Genomic DNA, 25,795 nt, shown 5'->3' on the forward strand with positions numbered 1-25,795 from the left:
GTGGAATCCATGCAGCGCTGGAATTTTCACTCGGGGATTTAGGGTGGGACTAAACACGACTCTTTGTAGGAGTCTACAGAGTCAGGGTTCTTTCATTATTAGATGAGGATAATGATAGCACCACTACAGGGGTTTGAACTGAGGCCCTGCTTTGGCTAAATAGGCTCTCTACCCCTTGAGCCACACCCCTTACAGCGGGAGCTATGCCCTACCCCCAATGAACCACGCCCATTGTGTAGCCACGCCCACGAGCTTCAGCTCCGCCCTGGCGCGCTGACCACGCCCCCTGGCACTTCCAGGACGCCGTCACGATGGCCACGCCCCCACCGCTGGAGCCACGCCTCCACGCCCCACCCCACCTCTTTTTTTTTTTTGTTTTTTTTCTTTAGTTATTTTTCAGCTAGGGCTTTACTTTTAGCCGGAGCCTCCTACCTCCGCCTCCCACGTGGCTGGGAAGAGCCACCCTGAGGGCCTCGGAGGCCAGGTCGAAGAGAAAGTCTTTTTTTCCAGGACCGGCTCTATGCAAATGAACGGAGGGAGGGGTTTGAGAGGGGCGCTGCGGGATTTCCCGGTGAGCCTGTCAATCACCAGTCCCGTCCCGCCCTCGGCCTGCACGTGCGCGCACGGCCTTTTCCCGCCGCGCGGCCCGGTGCACTGGCGCCCACGGGCCGCGGGAGGCGCTGCGCGCGGCCCCAGCCCCTTCCCCCCTCCCCTGCTTCCTCCGGCTCCTCCCGCCTCTCCTCGCCGCCTCCTCCCCCTCACTACGGTTCCCAGCCCCGGGGCTGGCCCAGGCGCGTCCGGTTTGGTGGGAAGCAATGGCAACTTGCGCCGTGGAGGTGTTCGGGCTCCAGGAGGACGAGGTGCGGGGACCCCCCACCCCTCCCCGAGGGTGGCGGGCGGGCTTCGCATCCCGGAGGGAGGAACTGGGGTGCCCGGAGGCTCCGCTCTCTGCACACCCCCCCCAGTCCACCCCATGGCTGGGGAACCCCGGGAGGAGGGCGTCCGGGCGGAGAGCCCTCCCCGGAGCGGCTTCTGTGGAGAAGCGGTGAGGGAGGGGGACGAGGCGGGGACCCGGTGCGGGGGGGGGGTGTCGCGGTCCGCAACCCCTCCCGGCGCCTTCCTGCCGGGCCCCTGCCCGCCTGGGGTGCGGCTAGCTCCGGGAAGGGGGGGCGGAGGGGGCGGGGCCCTGGTCCCCGGGGCTCAGCATCCCGTCCCCCCTCCCCCCCTGCCCAAGGCCCGGCACCCCTGAACTTCAGAATCTAGAGACTGGCAAGGGCATCGTCAATAGCTAATTGATCTTGTCGTTGTTGTTATGGATGGCTCTTTTTCATGTTCCCCTGAATCATCCAAAGTGGAGACCGAGATAGGGAAGCCGGCAGAGAGAATTTTCTTCTACTCAGCAACAAGTGTCCAGCGGTGGGAAGTCCACCCTTTTATTATTATTGTTATTATTATTAATGTTTAAAAATAGGAAAACAAGGCTGCGCGCTGTGCACTGTGCAATCTAAGGCTCTAGGGTTTGAAGAAGATCTTTCTGTCTCTTCTTGGCTTTGATGACTTAGTTATTCTACGCCCATGGGTGTCCCAGTGTGAAGCTCTTGGCAAAGGTTAGTTTTGAGTGATATGTGGTTGGGTCCCCCAAAATAGGAGCGGGAGATAGATTCCAAGACTCAGATTGAGGGAGAGAGAGAGAAAAAAAATCCCACGTGTGTGTTTCTGGTGGTTGATTAAACTGTCCTGGGTACCTGTTATCCAGATGGCATCCCATTGGCTGGAAATCCCTGGCCTCCTACCTTTGGCTGATCTAGGTGACTTCTCAGGAGATGTTTGTCTTAGTGTCTGTGCTGAGCAAGTGGGTGTCCTTTGGTGCTTTTCTGGAGAACGCTAACACAAGTGGGCAAATTGTCAGATAGGCACACAGCTAATTTCAGAGCACTTGAAGAATGTGTATGAGCTGCGATTCAAATTTAATTTCTTATGGGATTAAGACATTCAAAGCTCCGCCCTCCCCTTTCCCAGAATGTACATGTATGTGCAGTGAGGTTGGAAGTTGGAGACAGACAATATGTTAAGCAAAAAGAAGCCTGGGTAGAAGTCCTGGGGTGCATATATATTTCAGAATGTTAGAAGAAAGGAGGTTGAATGTCTTACCTTAAAGAAATAATAAATGTTTGAGACAATAAGTCTAATCTTCTTTAAAATACCCTTCAACAGATACATGTATCAAAGTCACCCAGTGACTTGTAAATATGTGTAATGTTTGATGGAGGAGTTTAAAAATGGGTTTTTTGTTTGTTTGCTCTCATTGGAGCTTGAACTCAAGGCCTGGGCACTGTCCCTTAGCTTTTCAATAAAGGCTGTCACTTGAGCCACACCTTTACTTCTGGCTTTTTGGTGGTTAATTGGAGATAAATGTCTCACCAACTTCCCTGCCCAACCTGCCTTCAAACCAAGATGCACAGATCTCAGCTTCCTGAGTAACTTTATGATTCATCCATCTTTCTTATCTCACTTCCTTCCAGCAGAGACAACTGATCACAAACAGAAATTCCAGAAGTATCATGTGCTATGTGTTTGCTTGCTCTTGGAACAGATCTATATTCTCGATGATCTCTTTTCACCTCCCTGTTAGGCTGAAATAAAACTAACTGTGGCAGTGAATGGGTAGCCATTGGCAACTGAGGCCAGAAACTCCACCCCTTGAATGAGTATTTCCTGAACTCCTTGAAGAATATGTAACTTCTGGGAAATGATGGCATGGCCCATCCCCTATTAGTATGATGACATCTGGCTGTGACTTTCATGATTCCAATATCTTTCCACTTCTATTTTGCCTACATAAAGGAAGAACGTGAAGACAAGAGAAGACAAGAGACATCATGACAAAGTCTTCCACTTGTTCTTTTTGAATTGGGTTATTCATTCAACCGACATTCATTAACTCTGCAGTGTATCATGCACCAGACTGGGTCCCAGGGATACTGAGAAAAGAGATTGTCTGAGCTTTGTTGGAGTTCACTGTCTGGGGGAAAGAACAAACATTGCTTGTTTCTGTGTATGATGGTGGGGGTATATCACTATCTTTGTTATTATTTTCTGGTCCATCACAACAATTGAAAGATAAAGACAGGGTAGACTGTTTCATGTCTATAATGCTGGCTACACAGGAAGCAGAGATCTGAGGATCATGGTTGGAAGCCAATGTGGGTAGGAAAGTCTGAGACTTTTTTTCCTTTTGTGGATGGTGGGGCTTGAACTCAGGGCCTGGGCACTGTGCCTGAGTGTTTTTAGTCAAGGCTAGCACTGTACCACTGTGAGTAACACCACCACGTCTGTTTTTCTGGTGGTTATTTGGAGGTAAGAGTCCCACTGACTTTTCTGCCTGGGCTGGCTTTGAACCATGATCCTCACATCTCAGCCTCCTGAGTAGCTAGGATTGCTGGCATGAGCCACCACTGTATGGCTCCTATGAGACTCCTACCTCCAATTAACCACCAAAAAGTGGGAAGGGGAGTTGTGACTCAAGTAGTAGAGTGCCGGCTTTGAGTGAAAAAAGCTCAGGGATAGAACTCAGGCCCTGAGTTCAGGCCCCACTATTGGCGCATGCGTGCACACACGTGAGCACACACACACACACACACACACACACACACACACACACACACAGAGTTAAAAGATCCTTGGAAAATGTAAACATAATTTATTGGGCTATAAATGTTCCCTTTTTTGGGGGGGGGGGTCTGGTTGTGGGGCCTGAACTCTGGGCCTGGGCGCTGTCCCTCAGCTCTTCAGCTCAAGGCTAGCACTCTACCACTTGAGCCACAATGCCACTCAGGCTTTTTTCTTTTTGCTTATGTGGTGCTGAGGAATCGAACCCAGGGCCTCAGGCATGCAAGGCAAGCATGCTCTACCACTGAGCCACCTTCCCAGCCCCTAAATGTTCCTTGATTTATATGTGCCTTGTGAAATGATTAAATCAGGGTAAACGTATCTATCTCCTCAATCAAGCATTTATTTCTTTTATGATGAAACATTCAAACTCCTTCAAAGGTACGCCCACACCCACCCACACCCTGTGCTTTTAAAAGAAAAATATTGCAGCTAAGTCACCTCTGGAACTCAGACTCATTTGAGAATTGGCAGCCCTCTGCTGCTGAGGAAAAGTAAAGTAGCTTTTCTGTAAGAGCAAATGAAACAAGGTGAAGTGAAACATGAATAGAAGCAATAGAATGTAGAGAAAATTGTGATTAAAAGGCAGGCACCAGCCGGGCGCCAGTGGCTCACGCCTGTAATCCTAGCTACTCAGGAGGCTGAGATCTGAGGATCGAGGTTCAAAGCCAGCCCAGGCAGGAAAGTCCATGAGACTCTTATCTCCAATAAACCACTAGAAAACCAGAAGTGGCGCTGTGGCTCAAGTGGTAGAGTGCTTGCTTTAAGCTGAGGAGTGCAGGGACAGCACCCTGGCCCAGAGTTCAAGCCCCATGACTGACAAAAAAAAAAAAAAAAAAAAGTCGGGTACCAGTGGCTCAGGCCTGTAATCCTAGCTACTCAGGAAGCTGAGATCTGAGAGTCGTGGTTCAAAGCCTGCTCGGGGCAGGAAAGTCTGTGAGAAAATAAACTACTCAGAAAAAGCAGGACGTGGTGCTGTGACTCAAATGGTAGATTGCTGACCTTGAGCAGAAAGAGGCCTAGGGACAGTACCCCAGGCCCTGAGTTCAAGCTCCAGGACAGACAAAGGAAAAAAAAAAAGAAAATTGTAATTTAATCAATACACTGTAAATAGGGACTGAATCACACATATGCATGTCTATTAACACTACAATGTGCTGGAGTTTAGCTACTCATACCTTCCACTTTTCACCGTTTTTGAGCCTCCCTTCCACAGTAAGCCTTTCTGTTATAACCTTTATACATCGCTTTTCTTTTTCCCTTTTTTTTTGGTCAGTTGTGGGGCTTGAACTCAGAGCCAGGGCACTGTCCTCCTCAGCTTCTTTTGCTCAAGGCTAGCTCTCTACCACTTGAGCCACAGTGCCACTTCCGGTGTTTTTTTGTTTTTGTTTTTGTTATTTTGCTTATGTGGTGCTGAGGAATTGCACTCAGGGCCTCATGCGTGCAAGGCAAGCGCTCTACCACTGAGCCACCTTCCCAGCCCAGCTGTAGCTTTCCTTCTGTTTGAGTAGTATCTTGTCTTGAACTCAAATGTGGCCTTATACCCAGTCAGCTTTCTTACTCACAGTTGGTGCTCTACTACTTGAGTCGTGCCTCCAGTCTAGCATTTTGCTGGTTAATTAGAGATCCAGCCTTGCAAACTTTTCTGCTGGTCAGACTCTGAACCTCAATCCTTAAGGTCTGAGCCTCCTGAATAGCTAGTATTACAAATATTAACCACTAGCACTTAATTCTATGTAGCATTTTTGCCATTCAAGCATTTATTAGCTCTACATTTGACACCCAGTTTACTCTTGACAATCACTTGGGATTAGCAGTAGAGAATAACTCATAGCATTTTTGTTGGGGGGGGGGTGATTAGGGGAGGGGCAAGGGAGAGTGTGTTGTGTGTTATATTTGGTGAGAGAAATTCAGCATCCTTTCCAGTCCTGAAGAGGCTAGAAGAGTAAACATCATGCTGCCCACACTTGTAATTCATGTTCTGGATGTGAACTAGATTCCCCATCCCTTCTTATTCAAGATGTGGGTGGGGCCAGGTGCTGGTGGCCCACACCTGTAATCCTAGCTACTCAGGAGGCTGAGATCTGAGGGTCGAGGTTTGAAGCTATCTGGGACAGGCAAGTTTCCCCCCACCCCCCTCCAACCCCATGAAACTCTTCTCTCCAATTAACCAAAAACTAAAAGTGATCAGAGGGGCCCATCAGCTGCACTGGACATTGATGAAAATGAACTAAACAACTCAAAGGCAGTGATGGGAGGGAAAGAGGGAACAGCTAACACTAAGCAAAAGGAAAGAAATGTACATATCACCCAATGCGAAAGAAATAGTTGTATTGTCAAAGCTTATAGAATTCACAACCTTTATAGATCAAGATAATGACAGTTTGCCTTGTGAAGGTTAAAATGGGTTTGTAGACTTTTAAGTATCACTATCCTACAATACTGTGTAATGTGTGAAATTTATATAATCACTTAATCTAAAAAAAATTATTAAAAAAAAAAACTGGAAGTGGTGCTGTGGCTCAATTGGTAGAGCTCTAGCCTGGAGCACAGAGAGGCTCAGGGACAGAGTCCAGGCCCTGAGTTCAAGCCCCACAACTGACCAAAAAAAAAAAATGTGGTGACTATCATAAAGTGGAGTGGAGGGCTTCATTTCTTGGCCTTTTCTGCAAGTATGCTCGTATAGACAGTGAATTTTCATGGTCATATAGATAATATATCTTGTAATACGTGGTTGTGTGGTAATGTTCTATAATTTGTCTGGTGGAAATAGATAAAAAAGTGTGGCTTCTAGATGTTCAGGGTGGGAGATTGGTTCTGTTTGTGTGTGTCCCCTTGTCAGTGTCCACGTGCATCAGTACTGGGCTTGAATTCAGGGCCTGGGTACCGCCCTTTAGCTTTGTTGCTGACACTCTACTACAGCTCAATTTCCAGCCTTTTGGTGGTTAAATGGAGCTGAGACTCTCATGAACTTTCCTATCTGGGCTGGCTTCAAACTGCAATCTTCAGATGTTAGCCTCCTGAGTAACTTAGAATTACAACCATGAGCCACCAGCACCTAAAAAAGATTCCTCTGATTTAAATTTCCTAGTTAGTTATTTTCAGCTGAATTATAGCTACATGAATATAAACGATTGATTTTTATATTTCAGGAAAATTCACGAATTGTGAGGGTAAAAGTTATAGCTGGAATAGGCCTTGCCAAGAAAGACATCCTGGGAGCGAGGTAAGGTTTCACCTTTGCATTGGTTGATTAGCATTTTCTTTTTTCTAAACTCTAGTTCAGTGAACATTTGAATATTACTAGTAAATACGTGTGCAAATTTACTAGAATAGCAAATCTCCAGGGTTAGTGTTGTTTTTTTTTTTGTCTTCAGTTGTGGGGCTTGAACTCTGGGTCTGGAGGCTGTCCCTGTGCTCTTCAGCTCAAGGTGAGTGCTCTACCACTTGAGCCACAGCGTCACTTCTGGTTTTCTGGTGGTTAATTGGTGATAAGAGTTTCACAGATTTTCCTTGTCTGAGCTGGCTTTGAACCACTATCCTCAGATCTCGACCTTCCTCAGTAGCTAGGATTTTTTTTTTTTTTGGTCGGTCATGGGGCTTGAACTCTTGGGCCTGAGCACTGTCTCTCAGCTCTTCAGCTCAAGGCTAAAGCTCAAGCACTTGAGCTACAGCGCCACTTCCTGTTTTCTGGTGGTTTATTGAAGATAAGAGTTTCACGGACTTTCCTTCCCCGGGCTGGCTTTGAACCTCGATCCTCAGATCTCAGCCTCCTGAGTAGCTAGGATTACAGGGGTGAGCCGCCACCGCCAGGCCTGAGTAGCTAGGATTTTACAGGTATGAGCCACCGGTGCCTGGTGTGTTAGTGGTTTTTTTAACTAAATCTTTTGGTATTGGAATTTCTGCATTTGTCCGGTGGTGGTGGTTGGATTTACTATTGAGCTCTGTCTCCAGAAGTTCATAAAACTCAAAAGACATAAATTATAAAATTTAACCACAGAAGTTATAGAAATTTTAGCTATTCATATTTAGTAACCCAGTAAAGAAATTAAACTTGTTAAAAGCTTTCCCACAAAGTAAATTTGAGGCACAATGGTTCCCTGAATACCTCTATCAAATACATAGGCAAAACTAACATGAACTCAGAAAATGAGATACTTGTAACCGTTTTGTTAGATCATTTAACTTTGATCCCTAAACCAGAAGAAAGCATCTCAAGAAAACCAAAGACTGACACTCCTCATGAATATAGATACAAATTCTCACTAAACTTTATTTGTGTGTGTGTGTGTGTGTGTGTGTGTATGTGTGTGTGGGGTGTGTGTGTGTGTGTGTGTGTGTGTGTGTGTGTGTGTGTGTGTGTATGTGTGTTGATCCTGGGGCTTGAACTTGTACCTGGGAGCTGTCTTTTGAGCTGTGTGATCTACCACTTGAGCCACAAATCCACTTCTAGCTTTTTTGGTGTTTAATTGGAGATAAAAGAGTCTCACAGAGGCTGGGCATGTGGCTTAGAGTGCTTGCCCAGCATGCATGAAGGTCTGGGTTCGATCCCTCAGTACCATGTAAGCAGAAAAAGCTGGAAATGGTGCTGTGGCTCCGGTGGCCTTGTGCAAAAGAAGCTCAGGGGTAATGCCCAGGTCCTGAGTTCAAGCCTTAGGACTGGCAAAAAAAGGGGAGTCTCACAGATTTTCTGCCTACACTGGTTTCAAACTGCAGTCCTCATATTTCAGCCTTCTGAGTAGCTGGGCTTACAGCATCTGGACTGTTCAACCTTTTTTTTTTTTTTTTAGAAGCTGAGTACCTATAATTCTAGCTACCCAGGAGGCTGAGATATGAGGATCACAGTTCCAAGCCAGCCTGGGCAGAAAAGTCTGTGAGACTCTTATCTCCAATTAAACAACAAAGAAGTTGGATGTAAAACTACATTTCAAGTGGTAGAGCCCTAGCCTTGAGCAAAAAGAAGCTCAGAGTCAGTACCTGCACTCTGAGTTCAAGCCCCAGGACCTGTACACACACAGAAAAAATTTAAGATAGATTTATTGTATTCGTATAGTAAAGAAGAAAAATGGGCCAGTGCCAGTGGCTCATGCCTGTAATCCTAGCTACTCTGGAGGCTGAGATTAAAGCCAGCCTGGGCAGGAAACTCCTTGAGGCTCTTTATCTCCAATAAACCACTAGAAAACTGGAAGTGGTGCTGTGGCTTAAGTGGTAGAGTGCTTGCCTTGAGCTGAAGAGCACAGGGACAGCGCCCAGGCCCACAGTTCAAGCCCCACGACTGACCAAAAAAAAGGTATAGTGGAAGAAAATCACACAGTTAAATTCAATTGGGGCGTAATTTAACAAATCCAATACCCAGTCATGATAAAAAAAAAATTACTGAGCAAACTTAAGATGAAAAGTTGGTTTAATGTCTGAAAAATTAATTTAATTCATTGTAGAAATACAGTTTAAAAAAAAAGAGGAGCCAGGTGCCGATGGCTCATGCCTATATTCCTAGCTACCCAGGAGGCTGAGATCTGAGGATCACGGTTCAAAGCCAGCCTGGGCATGAAAGTCCATGAGACTTTTATCTCCAATAAACCACCAGAAAACCAGAAGTGGCACTGTGGCTTAAGTGGTAGAGTGCTAGCCTTGAGCTCAAGAGTGCAAGGACAGTGCTCAGGCCCAGAGTTCAAGCCCCATGACTGACCAAAAAGGAGGAGGAGGAGGAGGAGGAAGAGAGGAAGACGAGGAGGAGGAGAAGAAAACAGTTTTTTTAGACAGTGTCTCTTTATAATAGTCCAGACCTATAGCTTAGTCTCACTTAGTACTGGAATTACAGGTGTGAACCACCATACTCAACTGGGTATAATTTTTAACAGACTGTAGAGATGACTATAATTGCTTACTCTACATACAGAATAGCAACTTGTAAGTAGGGAAAATAATTGAAGCATTTCTTCACCAGGAAAACTCTGTGGTTAATTTGCATAGTCTAAGATTGGGCTAAGTAACAATTAAACCTTTTTCTTTTTTCCTTTTCTGTTTTTAATTTAACAGTGATCCTTATGTGAAAGTGACATTATATGACCCCATGAATGGAGTTTTTACAAGTGTGCAAACAAAGACCATTAAAAAGGTGAGACTTGGCAGTACTGAAAAAACATTTTAATGGACTTTTTTTAATATGACAAACTATAAAAAATAGTTATATTATATTTATTATCTTTTAGTCTTTGAATCCAAGATGGAATGAAGAAATACTGTTCAGAGTAAGTACAAATATTTTTCTCCATAGGTTAGAATTCTGGGGTTCTCATTTAGCACATTCAGAAATATGCCTTAGAGGTTTTATTTTTTTTATAGAATGTTACCATTTTAAAAAGAATTAAAATTAAGGACCCCCTTTCATGATTAGTTTTCCTGGAAAAAAAATATATAACCTTATATATAATGTATATAATCGTATATATAATATATATGTAAATTTTTTTCTTTTTTTTTGACAATACTGGGGCTTGAACTCTAAAGTCTAGGACACTTTTCCTTTAAGCTCTTTTACTTAGAGATGGTGCTCTACCACTTGAGCCACACTTCTACTTCTGGCCTTTGGGTGGTTAATTGGAGATAAGAGTCTCACAGACTTTCCTGCTGGGGCTGGCTTCAAACCATGATTCTCAGACCTCAGTCTGCTGAGTAGCTAGGATCAGAGATGTGAACCTGGTACTTTTGTTTCTTAAATTTTCTCATTGTCTTTTGGAGCAATTTCTCTGTACTTTTGTGATTTCTCATATTCTGCTTGAGCCAAAGAATGATAAAAGTAAAAAGAATTTATAGACGTTCTTAAATACTTATATACGTCGTTATATACAGCGCCATTCCTATTCTATGTGCTGTGTGGAATTTCATACCTGTCATGTCACAGGATCAGCAATTAGAGCTGTAAAGCACGGGGTCCGATGCTCTCATTTTTCCTTCCTTAGGTCCATCCTCAGCAGCACCGACTCCTTTTTGAAGTGTTTGATGAAAATCGATTGGTAAGTTTTATTGCATAGGGAGGAGAAGGGAGAAGAAGAGTGGGCTTCATTGGTTCAGCCCAGGGAAGTGAGAGAGCTGCAGAGAGCTGCTTAGGGAGACACAATGTTTTCTCTGTTTCCTGGGTTACTCTCTCTGCTCATTCTCTTAGCCATCACCTCCTCTGTTTCTCATCAGATTATGAATTCTCACCCTTGGTCTGTGGTGTCAGGAGGTAACAGCAGCAGGATCGCTTTATCTTGCCTTCCCTTCTAGTCTTCCCTGAGTCTTGATTTGTAGCCAAGGCTCCAGAGCCTTCACCCTGAGTATCTTCTGTTTTGTGTTCCTGGCTTTTCGTGAGATAACCTTACATCCAATTTCAACTTTACTTCTCTCCTCTCTTAACTCTGCCCAGGACATCTGTATGCTACACTGATAAGGAAGGATCTGATAAAGTCCTCTAGGAAATTGGCAGCTTTTACATGGGTCAAAAGGCAAAGGCAGTCTGATTTCCTTTTTATAGAATGATTGTTCTGATCCCTAAATTATCATGAAGGTCTATGCTTTGTCCTCATTTTAGCTCATTGGAAGGGTGTGTGTGTGTGTGTGTGTGTGTGTGTGTGTGTGTGTGTGTGTGTGTGTGTGTGTGTGTGTGTGTGTGTGTGTGTGTGTGTGTGTGTGTGTGTGTGTGTGTGTGTGTGTGTGTGTGTGTGTGTGTGTGTGTGTGTGTTCTGATCCCTAAATTATCATGAAGGTCTATGCTTTGTCCTCATTTTAGCTCATTGGAAGGGTGTGTGTGTGTGTGTGTGTGTGTGTGTGTGTGTGTGTGTGTGTGTGTGTGTGTGTGTGTGTGTGTGTGTGTGTATGTGTGTGTGTCCTGGGGCTTGAACTGTCTGAGCTTTAGGGTTCAAGGCTAGTGTTCTACCCACTTGAGCCACAGTTCTATTTTTTGTTGTTGCTGTTGTTTAATTGGAGATGAGTCTCATGGCCTTTCCTGCCCAGGCTGGCTTCAAACCTCAATCCTGAGATCTCAGCCTCCTGAGTAGCTGGGATTACAAGTGTGATCCACCAGCACCAGGCTTTCTGATGTCTTTCTTTTCCTAACCATTTTTTATTTAGCATCTTACATTTCTGTAAGCTATATTAGCTTTCCATCGCCAAAACAAAATATTTGAGTACTTAAAAAGGGAAAAGCTTTGAAACAGGCCCTGGAAGTTCAAGCTTTTAATCCTATCAGCACAGGAGGCTGAGAGCTGAGAATTGTGCTTTGAAGGCAGCCACAGTGAAGTCTGTGAGACTCTTCTTTCCATTTGATTACCAAAAAGCAAAAGTGAAGCTCTGGCTTAAGTGGTAAAGCACTACCCTGGGGCAATAAAGCTCTTGGACAGTGCCCAGGCCTGAGTTCAAGTTCTAGGACCAACAACGCCCCCCCCCCCCCCCACACATATACACACACAAAAAAGAGAAAAAAGTCTTATTTTTGTTATTAGTGTGAGAGGCTTCATTTGGCTCTGTTGTTTTTGGGCCTGTGGAGAGGCAGGACACCAAGGTAAAATGCATGGTTGACAAAGAAAGAGATTGCTTTTTTATCAGTGCCTATCACCCTTACCCTTAAGCTATGAATCTGTAAATAGACTCATCTTTTTATTCTTTTTCTTTTTCCTTTTTTTTTCTTTCTTTTTTTGGTCTGTCAAGGGGCTTGAACTTGGGGCCTGGGTGCTTTTGCTCAAGACTAGTGCTCTACCACTTTGAGGTACACCACCATTTCTGGTTTTGTAATGGTTAATTGGAGATAGAGTCTTACTTCCCTGTGAAAGTTCTCAAAAAAATCGGAAGTGGTGCTTTGGCTCAAAGTGGTAGAGTGCTAGCTTTGAGCAAAAGAGCTCAGAAACAGAGCCCAGGCTCTGAATTCAAGCCCCACAACTGACCAAGGTAGAGTGCAAGGCAAGCACTCTACCACTGAGCCACCTTCCCAGCCTCTATAGATTCCTTTTCTTATCTTAAGACTGGAGGTTTGAGGGGGTAACAATGCTCAATAGGAAGTGTACTCATTACCTTGCTCATGTAACCCTCTGTATAGTATCTTTACAATAAAAAATTAAAAAAAAAGACTGGAGGTTTGTAAAATACAATCATTCTGGTGATGGTTATGGTGGTGATAGGAGGCGGTACCACTTCATAATGGTGTGTCCTAAAAAAAAAATCTCAGCAGTGTAGAAATTAGCAGTATGTGTCAATGCTCTAAGAAATACACCTGCACACATTCAGCCCTGGAAGGGTTTAGGAAATGTCTGGGTTCCGGGTGGGGCCACTGCACTTGTGAGTTTTAATGGTTGCATTGATTAGGGTTGGAGACGGAGGGAGGGAGAGACGGAGATTTTAAGGGCTTGATTTATGTGTTTGTGGAAGCTGGCAAGTGTGCTATCAGTGGGAAAAGCCAGGAAACTGGGAATATAGGCAGGCTTTCTAAAGTGGAGAGTTGAGGCAGAATTGCTTCTTTGGGGAAACTTCTTGTCTTTATGGCCTTCAACTAATTGGACTATTTGCATTATGGAATACAATCAAATGTCCTCAAAGCTTGGCAATTTCAGTGTTAATCATATCTCTGGTATTTGTTGAGGGGGTGGTTTACTGGGGCTTGAACCCAGGGCCTGGGAGCTGTCCCTTAGCTTTTTTTGCTCAAGGCTGGTACCCTATCATTCAAGCCACACCTCTACTTTCAGCTTTTTGGTGGTTAATTGGAAGTAAGAGTCTCTTGCTGGGCACTGGTGGACTTATGCCTATAATCCTAGCTACTCAGGAGGCTGAGATCTGTGGATCGTGGTTCAAAGCCAGCCATGGTAGGAAAGTCTTTGAGACTCTTAACCTCTTAAGCAACAGAAAAGCCAGAAGTGGCAGTGTGGCTCAAGTGGTAGAATGCAAGCCTTGAGCAAAAAAAAAAAAAAAAAAGTTCAGAGACAGTGCCCAGGCCCTGATTTCATGCCCCCAGGACTGTGACTCTCCCTTCCCCAGGAAAAAAAAAAAAAAGAATCTCATAGAGAATCTCACAGACTTTCCTACCCAGGCTGGCTTTGAACCTGGATCCTCTGATCTCAGCCTCCTGAGTAGCTAGGATGTCAGGTATATGTCACCAGTACCTGGCTGTTATTTTAACTTCTGAAATACCTTCAGAGCAGGGCCTAAACTAACATGTGACCAGAAGTAAGGCACCATGACTGTGTGCATCTAGTTGCTGTGTGCAGTTAACTATCACAGTGGACTTGAGCCCTTAAGGTTCGTCAGCCGTTAGCATTACCCAGAGCTTATCCATGTCATGTCGTTCTTCATCATGTCATTCTGTGTGTAAATAATAACAACACAGCTCAGAGTGGGGGGTCCCGTGACCTTTAGTCCTACCAGGAATAGGAAAATCTGTAGGACCACTATGGATGCCTCCTCCTGGGTGAGGGCTATCACTGATGCCCAGGCCCCCTGCCTTGAGATGAGGCTTGACTACTCACCTTGCAGCCTCTACGAGACTGAGGGGCAACATTTGCCCCAGGCTCTGATTCCCGGCATGGCTGCACTAATTGTAGTTCAGATCCTAGAAGTACAGGATTCTCAGTCTTTCTGGAATCAAAGCTCTAATGAGAGTGCTAGAGAGTACACAGGATTCTCTTGCTTTACTTTCTCTTATCTGAAACTCTCTCTCTAAATCTTTCAAGTATCATTCCTTCTTGTCTAGCTACAGAGTTTTGTTTTGTTTTTTTTTTTTGTCTTCCTCTTCTCCTCCTTTAAATTTCTTTAGAAGCAGCAATGGATCATCTTTTTAAAAGAAATCATAAAACAAAGCATGAGGTAGCTCACACCTATAATCCAAACTACTACTTAGGAGGCTGAGAGCTAAAGATTGAGGTTCCAAGTTAGCCCAGGCAGGAAAGTCCCAAGACAAGCTCTTATCTCCAGTTAACCACCAAAAAGTCAAACGTGAAGCTGTAGTTCAAATGATATAGAGCATCAGTCTTGAGCAGAAAAAGCTAGGGGACAGCATTCAGGCCCTGAGTTCAAGTTTCAGTACTGGCGCGTGCGCACACACACACACACACACACACACACACACACACACACACACACACACACACACACACACACACACACACACACACACACATATACACACACACACACACACACACGAATAAAGAAAAAACAAGGGTATTTATTAAAGTCTTTAAAATCATAAGGAAATAGGTTTTATAAAACCAATGTACTGTGATAAGTGTATTACTAAGTTTACAACCATTATATACCTTCTTAGACAGAAATGTCTCCTTTGAGTCAAATAAAATTCAAGAAATTCCTCTTTATGTTTTATCATGTCTTAATTGATTAAAAATTCTGTTTAAAAATGGTGATTAAAAACAGACCTAACTTCAGCCATTTTCTTGTTTAAACAAAATACGGGTATATATTTTACATATTTGCTTTTACTTAGGGTGAAAAAAAAAACTTAGAAAAATACAACTGGGGTGTAGTTCCATGTGGTAAACAGCTCAGCTGTTTTCCTTTTTACTTTCCTATGAATGAGCCAGTATATATTTATTGCTAGACTTTCAGCTATAAAATTCAGGTAAGAGGTTTAAATATACCCTAGAGTATTATTTAAAAATAAATTTGTTTCTTCCAAACAGAATACCAACCTTGGTCTATGACATTTGGGAGAGAAATTAAAATATTACACTTTATTGCCCTAGTAAACTGAAAATAAAGGTTAAATAAATACAAAGCCAAAAAGGAAAAAAAAAAATATATATATATATACACACATACACATACAAAATCCCAACCTCTGGAAAGACAAACAGCCTACTGTTCCCTACAGTGAGAGTTTTATCAGCATGGGTAAGCAATTCCACCTTGAGGCCAGCTCAAAAATGTAAACAAGTATGCACTCTGTTTATATAAAGAAATATGCATGGGTTGTATTTCTTTATACATATCAAACAGCGACTTGGATTGTTTCAAAGCACCGGTAGGGGGCAGCAAAGAGCTCCCAAGCGGGTTTTTTTTTTTTTTTCCCAGAACAGAATTGGCATTGAGATATGTTTATTTGATGTGTGAAACCCTGTTTAGACTTCTTTATGTACCTCCCTCTTAAGTGAATATATTGCAGAGACAGTGGAATAAAATATCCAGTGTGTTCAGACTAGATTGGGGTATAGTTTTTCTGTCTAATCTGCATATGTTTTTAATGGAATGTTTGCTTTGGCTATTTCTTGGCAAAGTTTTTAATAGTCAAAATATAAATGGCATCATTTAAACACTGTTCTAGTTGGCAGCACAAGGTCTTAAAATTACAGGAGAAAATAACTTGGTGACAGCGTCTCTTAAAACTTTTTTTCTTTTCTTTTCTTTCTTCCCCCACTTTTTTTCCTCAGTTCTGTGCTCCATGCTGGAAGCAGTCTCAAGAGGATCATTTTGTAGTTATATCTGTTAGCTTTCACTTTTTATAAGTGGTATTTTAATGCTGAAGTCCTAATTCGCCCTGCTGCTTTGGCTCTTTCCAAATTTATACCACTTGTTTGAATAGATTTCATTAAAAAAATTTTATTTTAATGCTTCATTTTCCTTTCTGCATTAACTGACGACTCGATTCCTAGTTACGACTACTATTTGGAAATTCAATCTTTGATTTGATACTCAATTACATGGGAGTTTCATTCCTACCCACTTCCTGTAATTCTAAACCTTTGGAGAAAAATATTAGTGGTCAGACTCTGCTGGAGAAAGTATTGGAAGTGTGATTCTGTGTGTGTGTTGGGGGGCGGTGGTAGTGGTGGTTAAATGTTCATTTAGTAGAGCTGGGGTTAAAAAAAAAAGTTTTTCGACTTGAAATGCTAGAGGATTGTTGTCTTTGTGTTAGTCATTCATGCAAATTGGAGAAGGTATACTGGAGCAGTGTTGGCTGTGTTTTGAGTCAGGGCTGCGGCTGAGCTCAGCTGAAAGGTCGCATTTGGACAACAAGAGACTCAAAGACATTCTGGAAATATCAGTCTGCGGCATGGACCGTCTTTTTCTCTCTCTGGACTCTGGTATATCATGTTTTACTTAGGAGAAAGACTACTGCCAGATACTGCTTCTTCCCCCTCGCCCCCCCCCTCCCTGCTTTTTTTTTTTTTAAGCCACCACAAATGATTTTTTTCCCCCTCGTTGGGATGAGTGCAGCTGCTTCCAGCCTCTCTACGGGACAGAGATCTTTGTTTGGACTTTCCAGCTCTTAATATGTTCGGAAATGCAAACAAATGGCCCAGAGCTTGCGACTGCACTTCACAGCAAGAAGAAGCAACACTTACCCTCTGTCGGAAACTCCAGAAGATGAGCTGGACAGGCGGCTTCCCGGGTCCCTCCAGACCCCAGCACGGATTTCAGCCTCGAATGTAGTTCAGATGAACCTGACCCCTAGGCACGCTGCCTTCGCTGCTCCGTTCACACAGGACCATGGGAAGCCTCGGGAAGTAGCATTTGTCCCTTCCTCCGACAGTGTGCAGAAGAAGACCAGCTGCCTGCAGATTTCCCTCCAGCCCATAAGGTACGGTGGAGGTCTCCAGTCTAGCCACGTCTTAACCGAGGGGGAGGATGTCTTATTTGCTGTGATTGATCATGAACTCCACGATGCTCCTGCCCCCGGGAGTGGGAGCCTCAGTAACGTGTCAGCCAGTGACAATGGATCCTGCAGTAGCACTGGTAGCGATTACGGCTCCTGTACAAGTATCACGAGTGGAGGTTCGTACTCAAACAGTGTCCTCAGTGACAGTAGTACGTGCACTTGCCCACCAAGTGATGAGACACTTTTTGGTGGCACTTTATCTTCCGACAGCACCTCGAATACAACCAAACCACACAGGAGCACCCCTCCCTGTGAGATTTTTTCCAGAAGTCCCAGTGTGGTCCCCATCATCCAGGATGGCTCAGAGCCTGGACTAGACGTGGTGAACTCGCCTGTGAGCAGGAATACAAAAATCCCACTCAAGCGCTGTTCCTCCTTAGTCATTTTTCCTAGGAGTCCTTCAACCACGCCGCCAGCTTCCCCCACCACCACGGGTCTTCTCCCAAGCAGAGGAGCCTACCAAACCTCTCACCAGTTGGTGGTTTCTCCTAATGAGCCTGGACATCACGAAGATGGCACCAGTGCCAAAGGATTCCTCTCCACAGCTGTCAATGGACTCCGATTATCCAAAACACTCGGGACCCCGGGAGAAGTGAGAGACATCCGGCCACTCCATACATCACCAAAGAGAGTTGTTGTTTCAAATCATAACAGGCCAAACCCGACTCTGTGTGAGAAGTCGGCCGAAGGGTATGCTTGCGTTTCAGTGCAGTTCACCCAACAGACAGCAAGCCCGTTAGATGGTGAAACAAAGGGTGATCGTCAACCAGAGAGGTCAGAAATGAAGTTTCCTTCTGAGTCCCAGCATCCCAAGTTCCCACCTAGGGCACCATCGGCTTGCCTACCGAATACCCCCAACATGGATTGCCAAGTCAGTATCAGTGGAGAGTTGGAAAGACCAAAGCCGCAGACGCACAGAAACCACGCTACGCTACAAAGAAGTATTTCATTGGGAGGAACGTATCCAAATATTTCCTGTTTATCCAGCCTGAAGCACAATTGTTCTAAGGGGGGACCATCGCAGTTACATATAAAATTTGCATCTGGAAGTGAAGTTAAAGTTGATAATTTATCAAGAGAGAGCAACAGAGATTTCACAGGCCAACTGTCTCATTCTTACAAGGTAAGTTTCCTTAGGTCCGATCATTAAATGCTCATTTATGTTAGAATAGCGGAATGACACATTTGGTTGCAATTGATTATAACAGCAGTTTATAGAGGTTCCTAGTTGTTAGCTAGCAAAATTTTTGTAACTACCACTTTTAATTGGAAATCAGAAGAAATCCCCCAAAAAGGTTTTCACTGTATTATTTCCTTAATGGACAAATTATGCATTTTTTTAAAAAAACAAACCTTTTCTAAGTGATTTAAGCTGTAAAATGCTTCTGTAAACAATTTTGTAACATTTTATCTTGCTATATTTTTCTTTCAACAATTTTAATACATTATTACTATTAGCATTGGTAAAACTATTAATATTACACAATACTTAAATATATTACACAGTATTTTAATGTATTATTAAATGTATATTATATATTATACACACATAACATTACACAGTATTTTGTATATTCATGTATTACTCCTACTTCCAAATAGGGATGATATATATTATAATTTAAAATGTAATAGTATTTAATAACATTCAGTATTCCTATAGTTTTCCCTTTCTCCTTAATCATTGTAAAATAAAGTAAATGGTTATTTAAGATATGAAGCAAAGCACATAAATATATGATGATCTTGTTATAAAGGCACATAGGAATATTTCTTGATCATGCATGTAGACATAAGATCATTGATAGAAACTATTATAATTGCATACTTAAACAGAGAAAAAGAAATGGTATTGGCATTTGTATATACTCCAACCACAGGAATTTTGTTTCTGCCCTATTTTCCTTCAGCTAATAGTTAATATTGGCTTCTAAAATTTAGCTCACTCTCTCAACAATATTGATTTCTAAGTTTTGTATGTTTGAATTTGCCTGAAATCACTCAGCATTTTCCATAATTTTCTATTTACCATGTTAATTTCTTTTTTGGGCAAATTTATTATATAGTAATTTAACTCTAATGAATCTTAGTCAAAGCAGTTCAAAAGTACTTAAAATAGTTTGGACTGAAATAGTTTTGTTTTTGTTTTCTTCTTTTTAATTCTGTGTTTGGAAGGTCTTGCTAGATAGCAGGAAACAAATTTTTTTCTGACTAAATTTATCTTAGTTTATCTTAGAATATAGTTTTATTTGAGGGGGAGTGGGAGAGTGGTCTCTACCTGCTTATCTGTATTTATATATCAGTTAATATTTATATTTATGTTTCATTCAATATCTGTACTAAAGATTAGGAAGGGGAAAAAAGACTAGATAAGTAGCTGAGGCAGACAGAATACTAAGTACTGGATCATTTGTTTTTTCTCTTTTGAAATCTGACAAATATAATTGTTATCAATGTCCAGATTGTTAATCTAACTACTGAAGATGAAAAAAAGAGATTACATGTCACACTCCAATCTATGTTTTTTGGATTATTGATTCCATTTAGAAAACCTTCTGAACTAGCCAGGAGAAGAGTATAAGGCATTTAACTGTCCTCTTTTCCCAAGAGACGCATTAACCGGTACTTAGTAAGAAACAAAGGAACCGTTAATTGAATGACTGTTACTTATAAATTTATTTTACATTTAATGAAATAATCTGAAAGGAATAACTGACCAAAAATTAGTTATAGCAATATCCTTAACATAGTTGATTTTGAGTTTCTTGATACTTTCCACAGAGTATTTGTTGTTGGGTTTTTTTTAACAAGTTTATTCTTCTAGATCTCAGTTTATTATTCTTTCTGTCATTTAGGGAAAGAAAAGGCTACATCCAAGTTTTGCTTCAATGTATTTTAAATGAAATGAATGCCTTTTATATTGCCAAAAATATACATTTTCATGGTGCTTAGTTTAACATAGGTAAGCTAACTAATAATTGGAGGACAACCAAAAGGACTAGTTTCATGCCAGTTCTATTGGGGGGGAGATTATTGGATTATAGAATAGTTGAAGTGTGCAATTTGTTGGAGGGTTTTACATTGTTTCTTCTTTCCATGTTCATTGAACAACTTTTTGTCATAAAAGTATGATAAATACTGTGATAACAGTTAAATTCAATGCAGGCTGGGTCTAAATTGATTGAATTGATAAATAGTAAAACAACAGCAACTACAACACACCAAAGGCTTATTTTATTGAGGAGTCATAGTACAGTTACCTTTTCTAAACACAGCAGTGGCAACAGTTACAAGATTGTAGAAATAATCCTGTGTTTATCAATAATTATATATTAATCTAATTATAGTGGTATATTGTAACTCACTTATAAATAAACAGCTCCCAAAATATTTCCCATGTCTCCAGTGAGTCTGGGTGCGTATTCTGATATGCTGAGTCTGTATTCACTTTTAACAAGTTGATATTAGAGTAGCATTTAGTCATGTCAACTATCTGTACCGGGCAGCCGTGAAATTAAATCACTGCTTTGGTCAGAGACCACTGTTTCCTAAGGCCTGGAAAAAGCTACAGATTCTTTGCTTTGTTTTGTTACCAGCCTGTACCCACAGCCTAGTTCCCTATAATCAACAGCTCATTGACGATGAAGTTTTAATATCTAGTGAAAATTTTTACCTAGATGGGAGACACAGAATGTGTGCTCTGTTTATAGCTTAGGAGGAAGATGGGACTTTGGCTGAAAATGTTTGTTTATGCCATAATAATAGCAAGGATAAAGTTTGTAATGCATGCCTTTAGAAATTCAGTATCGCATTTGTAAAGGCAGTCAAGTGACCTTTGATCTACAAATAGGAATTTTCATGTTTTAAGGTTGTGTGAAATAGTCTGTCAGCTCAACCCATGAACAGGTTAAGGATTGTTACTATTGAGAGTTCTCAAATCTTTCTAGTACTTAGCCTACTCTAAGTATCTTTTCTCTATCTGTTGTTTAGTGAAGGTCTAGGTTCTCTGTTTGATATTATGACTGTGTCATTCAAGGCCTTAGACTTTTACCAAGCTTACACTTCTTCTATCATTTACTTACATATGTGTTTTTAAATAGTTTTTTTATGTTTTCTCTTTTGCTTATTATCTATTACTTATTCCTGAATAGGAAAGACCTTTAGGTATAATACAGAAGAACTTTTGAAAAATGCTTACCTCGCATTACACATTTCAGTCATTTATTTGGCTATTTTTTCAAGGTAAATGTCTTAAATATATACCTATTTTAGTGTCCTATTATTTTCGCACTCCTGATCTTATAAGAACTTTATGTCATCAAGCCAGATTGCTTGAGATAATGGGTTTCTGTGAGCCACACGTACTCAGTCTTTCCTAGAAAAAGCAATGTTATTCATAATGATGCAACAATGTAAATGACCAGGTTTGGAAATGTGATTATATATAAATATATATACTGGTTATATGGTTTGGTTATAAATATTTCTATATAATACAAATACATATATATGAATGTATATTTCTTCAAACTTGAGAATTACAATATTGACTACAGGGAGCTGGGATGTTTGCTTGGAAATACTTTGTATTCTCCACAAACAGATCTTCATTAATTCATTCATCAAGCATAGATTTAAATGCCAACCACTAAGAATAAAAAAAATTTAAAATTTGGGCACTAGTGGCTCATGCCTGTAATCCTAGCTACTCGGGAAGCTGAGATCTAAAGATTGAGGTCTGAAGCCAGCTCCATCTCTGAGATTCTTATCTCCAATTAACTAGCCTAAGCCGTGGTAGCTCATGCCTGCAACCCTAGCTACTCAATAGGCTGAGATCTGAGAATCATGATTCAAAACCAACCCAGGCAGGACAGTTCATGAGACTCTTATCTCCAATTAACTACTAAAAAGCCAGAAGTAGAGCACAAGTGGTAGATCATTAGCCTTGAGCCAAAAAAACTAAAAAGCGAAGGAACAATGCCTAGGCCATAAGTTCAAGCCTCCAGGCTGGCACATAAAATAATCAAATAGACCAAGTAAAGATCACCTATTTTGGGGGCCCTCCCTTCCTAGTAATGGGGACACACCAGTAAACAGAAGGATTGTCTTCATGCTAATTAGCATGTGGTGTGCTAGAAAGAAATATTGGATGATATTTTTCTGGAGGAAGGGACCTGTTTTAGCCAAGGAAAGCATCACCGGGCAGGTGACTGGCCAGCTGGGTCTTGATGGGTAGATTGGAGTTTGCCAGGCAGAAACATTGAAATTCCAGGGCAGGGTCCTCCCTCCAGCGCTATTTATGCCAGGGGCCTGGATACTTCATTGTCGTAGTACAGCCCAGTGTCCTCTAGGATGCTGAGCACAGGGCTGGCCTCCACCCACCCGATGCCAGAAGCACCCCCTCTCCGAGCCACACACTGAGTGACTCAGGTGCAGGTTAGCTAGGGATGCAGTAAGGAGTTGGTACACTAGAAGAGAGTTGGGGAGTCCCTTATGCTGAAGAGGCAGTAACTTGTCTCCAGCTAATAGTTAGGACTTAGGCAATAGGCAAGTTTCTCTCTGTCTCTCTGTTTGTCTCTCTGTCTCTGTCTCTCTTTGTGCCTGTGCTCAGGCTTGAACTCAGGGCCTGGGTGCTGTCACTGAGCTGTTATTGCTGGTAAACTGGAAATAAGAGTCTCACAGACTTTCCTGCTTGGGCTGGCTTCAAACCATGATCTTCCTGAATAGCTAGTATTACAGGCATGAGCCACCAGCACCCGGCAGAAAATCTTTATTCTTTTTGATACTTGTAGAGAGTAAGTTTTTGTGACGCCATGGTTATAAACGAATCGGCCTTTTCCTAGCTTGGATGCCTTGGTGAATGGCAACATTGTGAACAGAGGCAGGGAACTAAAGAGGGACCAGATTGGGAGGGGAATGGGAGGAGGGAGTGGTACGTTGTGTGTGTGGTGATGTTGGGGTGGTGGTATGGCTCTCAATGGGGCAACTGGAGGAATGGAGCCAGCCCGGGACAGACATGATTGCTGCAAAGCTAAAGTGACAGATGTGCAGTCAAAAGCCTCAGGTATCTGGGTGCTGATGACTCACGCTTGTAATCCTAGCTCCTCAGGAGGCTGAGATCTGAGGATCTTGGTTCAAAGGCAGCCCGGGCAGGAAAGTCCATGAGACTCTTACTTTCAATAAACCAACAAAAAGCCTGAAGTGGAGCTGTGGTTCAAATGATGGAGCACTAGCCTTGAGTTTAAAAAAAAAAAAAAAGCAGGGGTGGGGGAGATAGCGTCTAGGCCCTGAATTTAAGCCCCAGGACTGACATCCTAAAAACAAAGGGGGTCAGTAGACAGACGAGGCGAGCATGGTAGCTTAGAATCCTAGGAAGTGACAGAGGACAGTGTGCCTTCCCACTGGCTTTGAACATCCATTAGAGCAGTTAGGACATCCTTCAGGACTTTAGCAAGAGTTGGGTCAGAAATTACCAGGGTAGAAAGCCAATGCAATAGGTGAGGAGTCAGGAGCAGCTTTCCGGAGGTCCTACATGAGTTGCTAAACATCATGTTTTTGAGACATCGTGAGCAAGGTGCCATTTCAACATTACCACATAGCAGACACGGACTTTGTGGCCATTAGAGATAGAAGCCACATTCTTTCTCCACAAAGGGTATATACAGTGTCTTTTTTTTTTTTTTTTTTCCCAGAAGAGGGAGAAGTTGTGGCTCTCTTGTTCTTCCCTCTTGGAACTATTAGAATAAGTAGATCTCGGGCAGTGAAAAGTGAAATGGGAATCCAGTTAAATCAAACGAAGGAAACAGAAAATTGGAAACCTGACACTATCTATGAATAGTCACAACTCCTTAGGGACCGCGTTGCTGTGACTTTCGCCACCCCCTCCCAGCCACCAAACACAAAACAAAACGAAATACAGCTATGTAGAACAGCAAGGCAGCGATTCAAGGCCTCGTCCTAGAAACTACTTGGGGATGAGGTGACTCTGTCTCTGTTACTTTTAATTTTTTTTTTCCTTGTGCTGATACTGGGGCTTGATTTCAGGGCTTAGGTGCTGTCACTTAGCTTTTTCACTCAAGGCTTTTTTGGGGTTTTTTTTTTTTGGTGGTTTGTTGAAGGTAAGTGTCTCATGAATTTTCCTGCCTGGTCTGGCTTCCACATTCTGCCCTCAGATCTCAGCCTTCTGAGTAGTTAGGATTACAGGCGTGAACTTTTTTGCAAAGATTTAATCAAACTGCTGACATAGGGCATGTGGAAATCCAGTGTCTTTGTATCTGGGAGCTCAACTCAAGAGCCAGTTACAACAAAGAACACCATAAACAAGCAAATCCTAGATAGTTCCAGATAGACTCTGAGAGGTCAGGGAAGGAAGGAAAGAAGTATGCCTTCTCTGGATATAGAAATATTGCAGATCATGATCATGACAATTTGCCTTGTGAAGGTTACAATGTGTTTGTGACTTTAACTAAGTGTCACTATCCCACAATACTGTGAAATATGTGAAATTTATGTAATCACCTAATCTCAATTTTAAAAAAAAGAGAGAAGAGATGGGTTAGGAGGGATGGGTTGTTGTCAGACCCTTTGTACTCATATACTGTTTTGTAGAATGGGAACTTCTTTGTACAACCACTTAAGATATAATAATAAGAAAAATATAAAAAAAGAGAAGTATTGCAGAACCATAGCACTATGCTACATTTTGACTTCTCGTAATAGAAAAACATACTGTGGGGTTGGGAAAGATGGGGGAGAAGAATACAAGGGTAACATTGATAAGATACATTGTCCTCATAAACTGATCTGTTGAATTAAAACCCTTTTGTACAACTACTTCAAGATAATTATATATATACACACTTATGTATATATATATATTTATAGATATACACACACACATCACTACACAAAAATAAATTTTCAGTAGACTATTGATTGAACCATGGGTAATATCTCCTATGTTCAGATTTAGTTGATAATTAAGGACAGATTTTTTTATTCTTTGTCCCTCCCCTCACAAAAGGTGAGTAGACCATCTTATAATAGAGTTAAAATGATCCATGATTGATGCCCTTTTGGTTTTCTTCTTTACTTTTTCTGTTAAGTTTTTTGTTTATAGGCTATGTACAAACAATTTAAGAAGGATCCTCATTAAAGAATGACTTATTAAAATAGCATTTGAACCCAGTGCCAGTGGCTCACACCTGTAATCATAGCTACTCAGGAGAGATCTAGACGTTCAGAGCCAGCCAAGGCAGAAAAGTCTGTGAGACATCTTCTCTAGTTAACCACCAAAAAGCCAGGCTGGAGGCATGACTCAAGTGGTAACATACCATCCATGAGCAAAGAAAACTAACTCAAAGCCTAAGGCCTGGTGTTCAAGCCCTACTACCAAAAATAAAAAGTTAAAGATGGAATATAAAAGTAGAAAAGCAAGCAAGCAGGCAGGGAAAATGTTATTTTTTTTAATTGATCAGAAAAGGAGAG

At 42.1% G+C, this 25,795-nt stretch overlaps 1 protein-coding gene across 5 annotated transcripts in view; it reads left to right on the forward strand.

Moving 5' to 3' along the window:
* The first annotated feature begins 772 nt into the window (after positions 1-772).
* The window catches only part of Nedd4 (NEDD4 E3 ubiquitin protein ligase), a 65,411-nt gene continuing 40,388 nt past the window's right edge, over positions 773-25,795 (forward strand). For 3 of the 5 annotated variants that reach the window (XM_069995349.1, XM_069995351.1, XM_069995350.1), the window contains exon 1: positions 16,944-18,431. In XM_069995349.1, the coding sequence (XP_069851450.1) occupies positions 16,944-18,431 (1,488 nt within the window). Of the gene's footprint in view, positions 861-2,522; positions 3,070-6,821; positions 6,896-9,708; positions 9,788-9,881; positions 9,921-10,631; positions 10,686-16,943; positions 18,432-25,795 lie in introns of those variants that run through there. The other 2 variants (XM_069995353.1, XM_069995352.1) reach the window with 2 other exon arrangements.

This window comes from Dipodomys merriami, unplaced genomic scaffold, assembly GCF_024711535.1.
Source record: "Dipodomys merriami isolate MVZ:Mamm:240054 unplaced genomic scaffold, mDipMer1.0.p SCAF_48, whole genome shotgun sequence".
In the NCBI taxonomy this organism is placed as follows: domain Eukaryota; kingdom Metazoa; phylum Chordata; class Mammalia; order Rodentia; family Heteromyidae; genus Dipodomys; species Dipodomys merriami.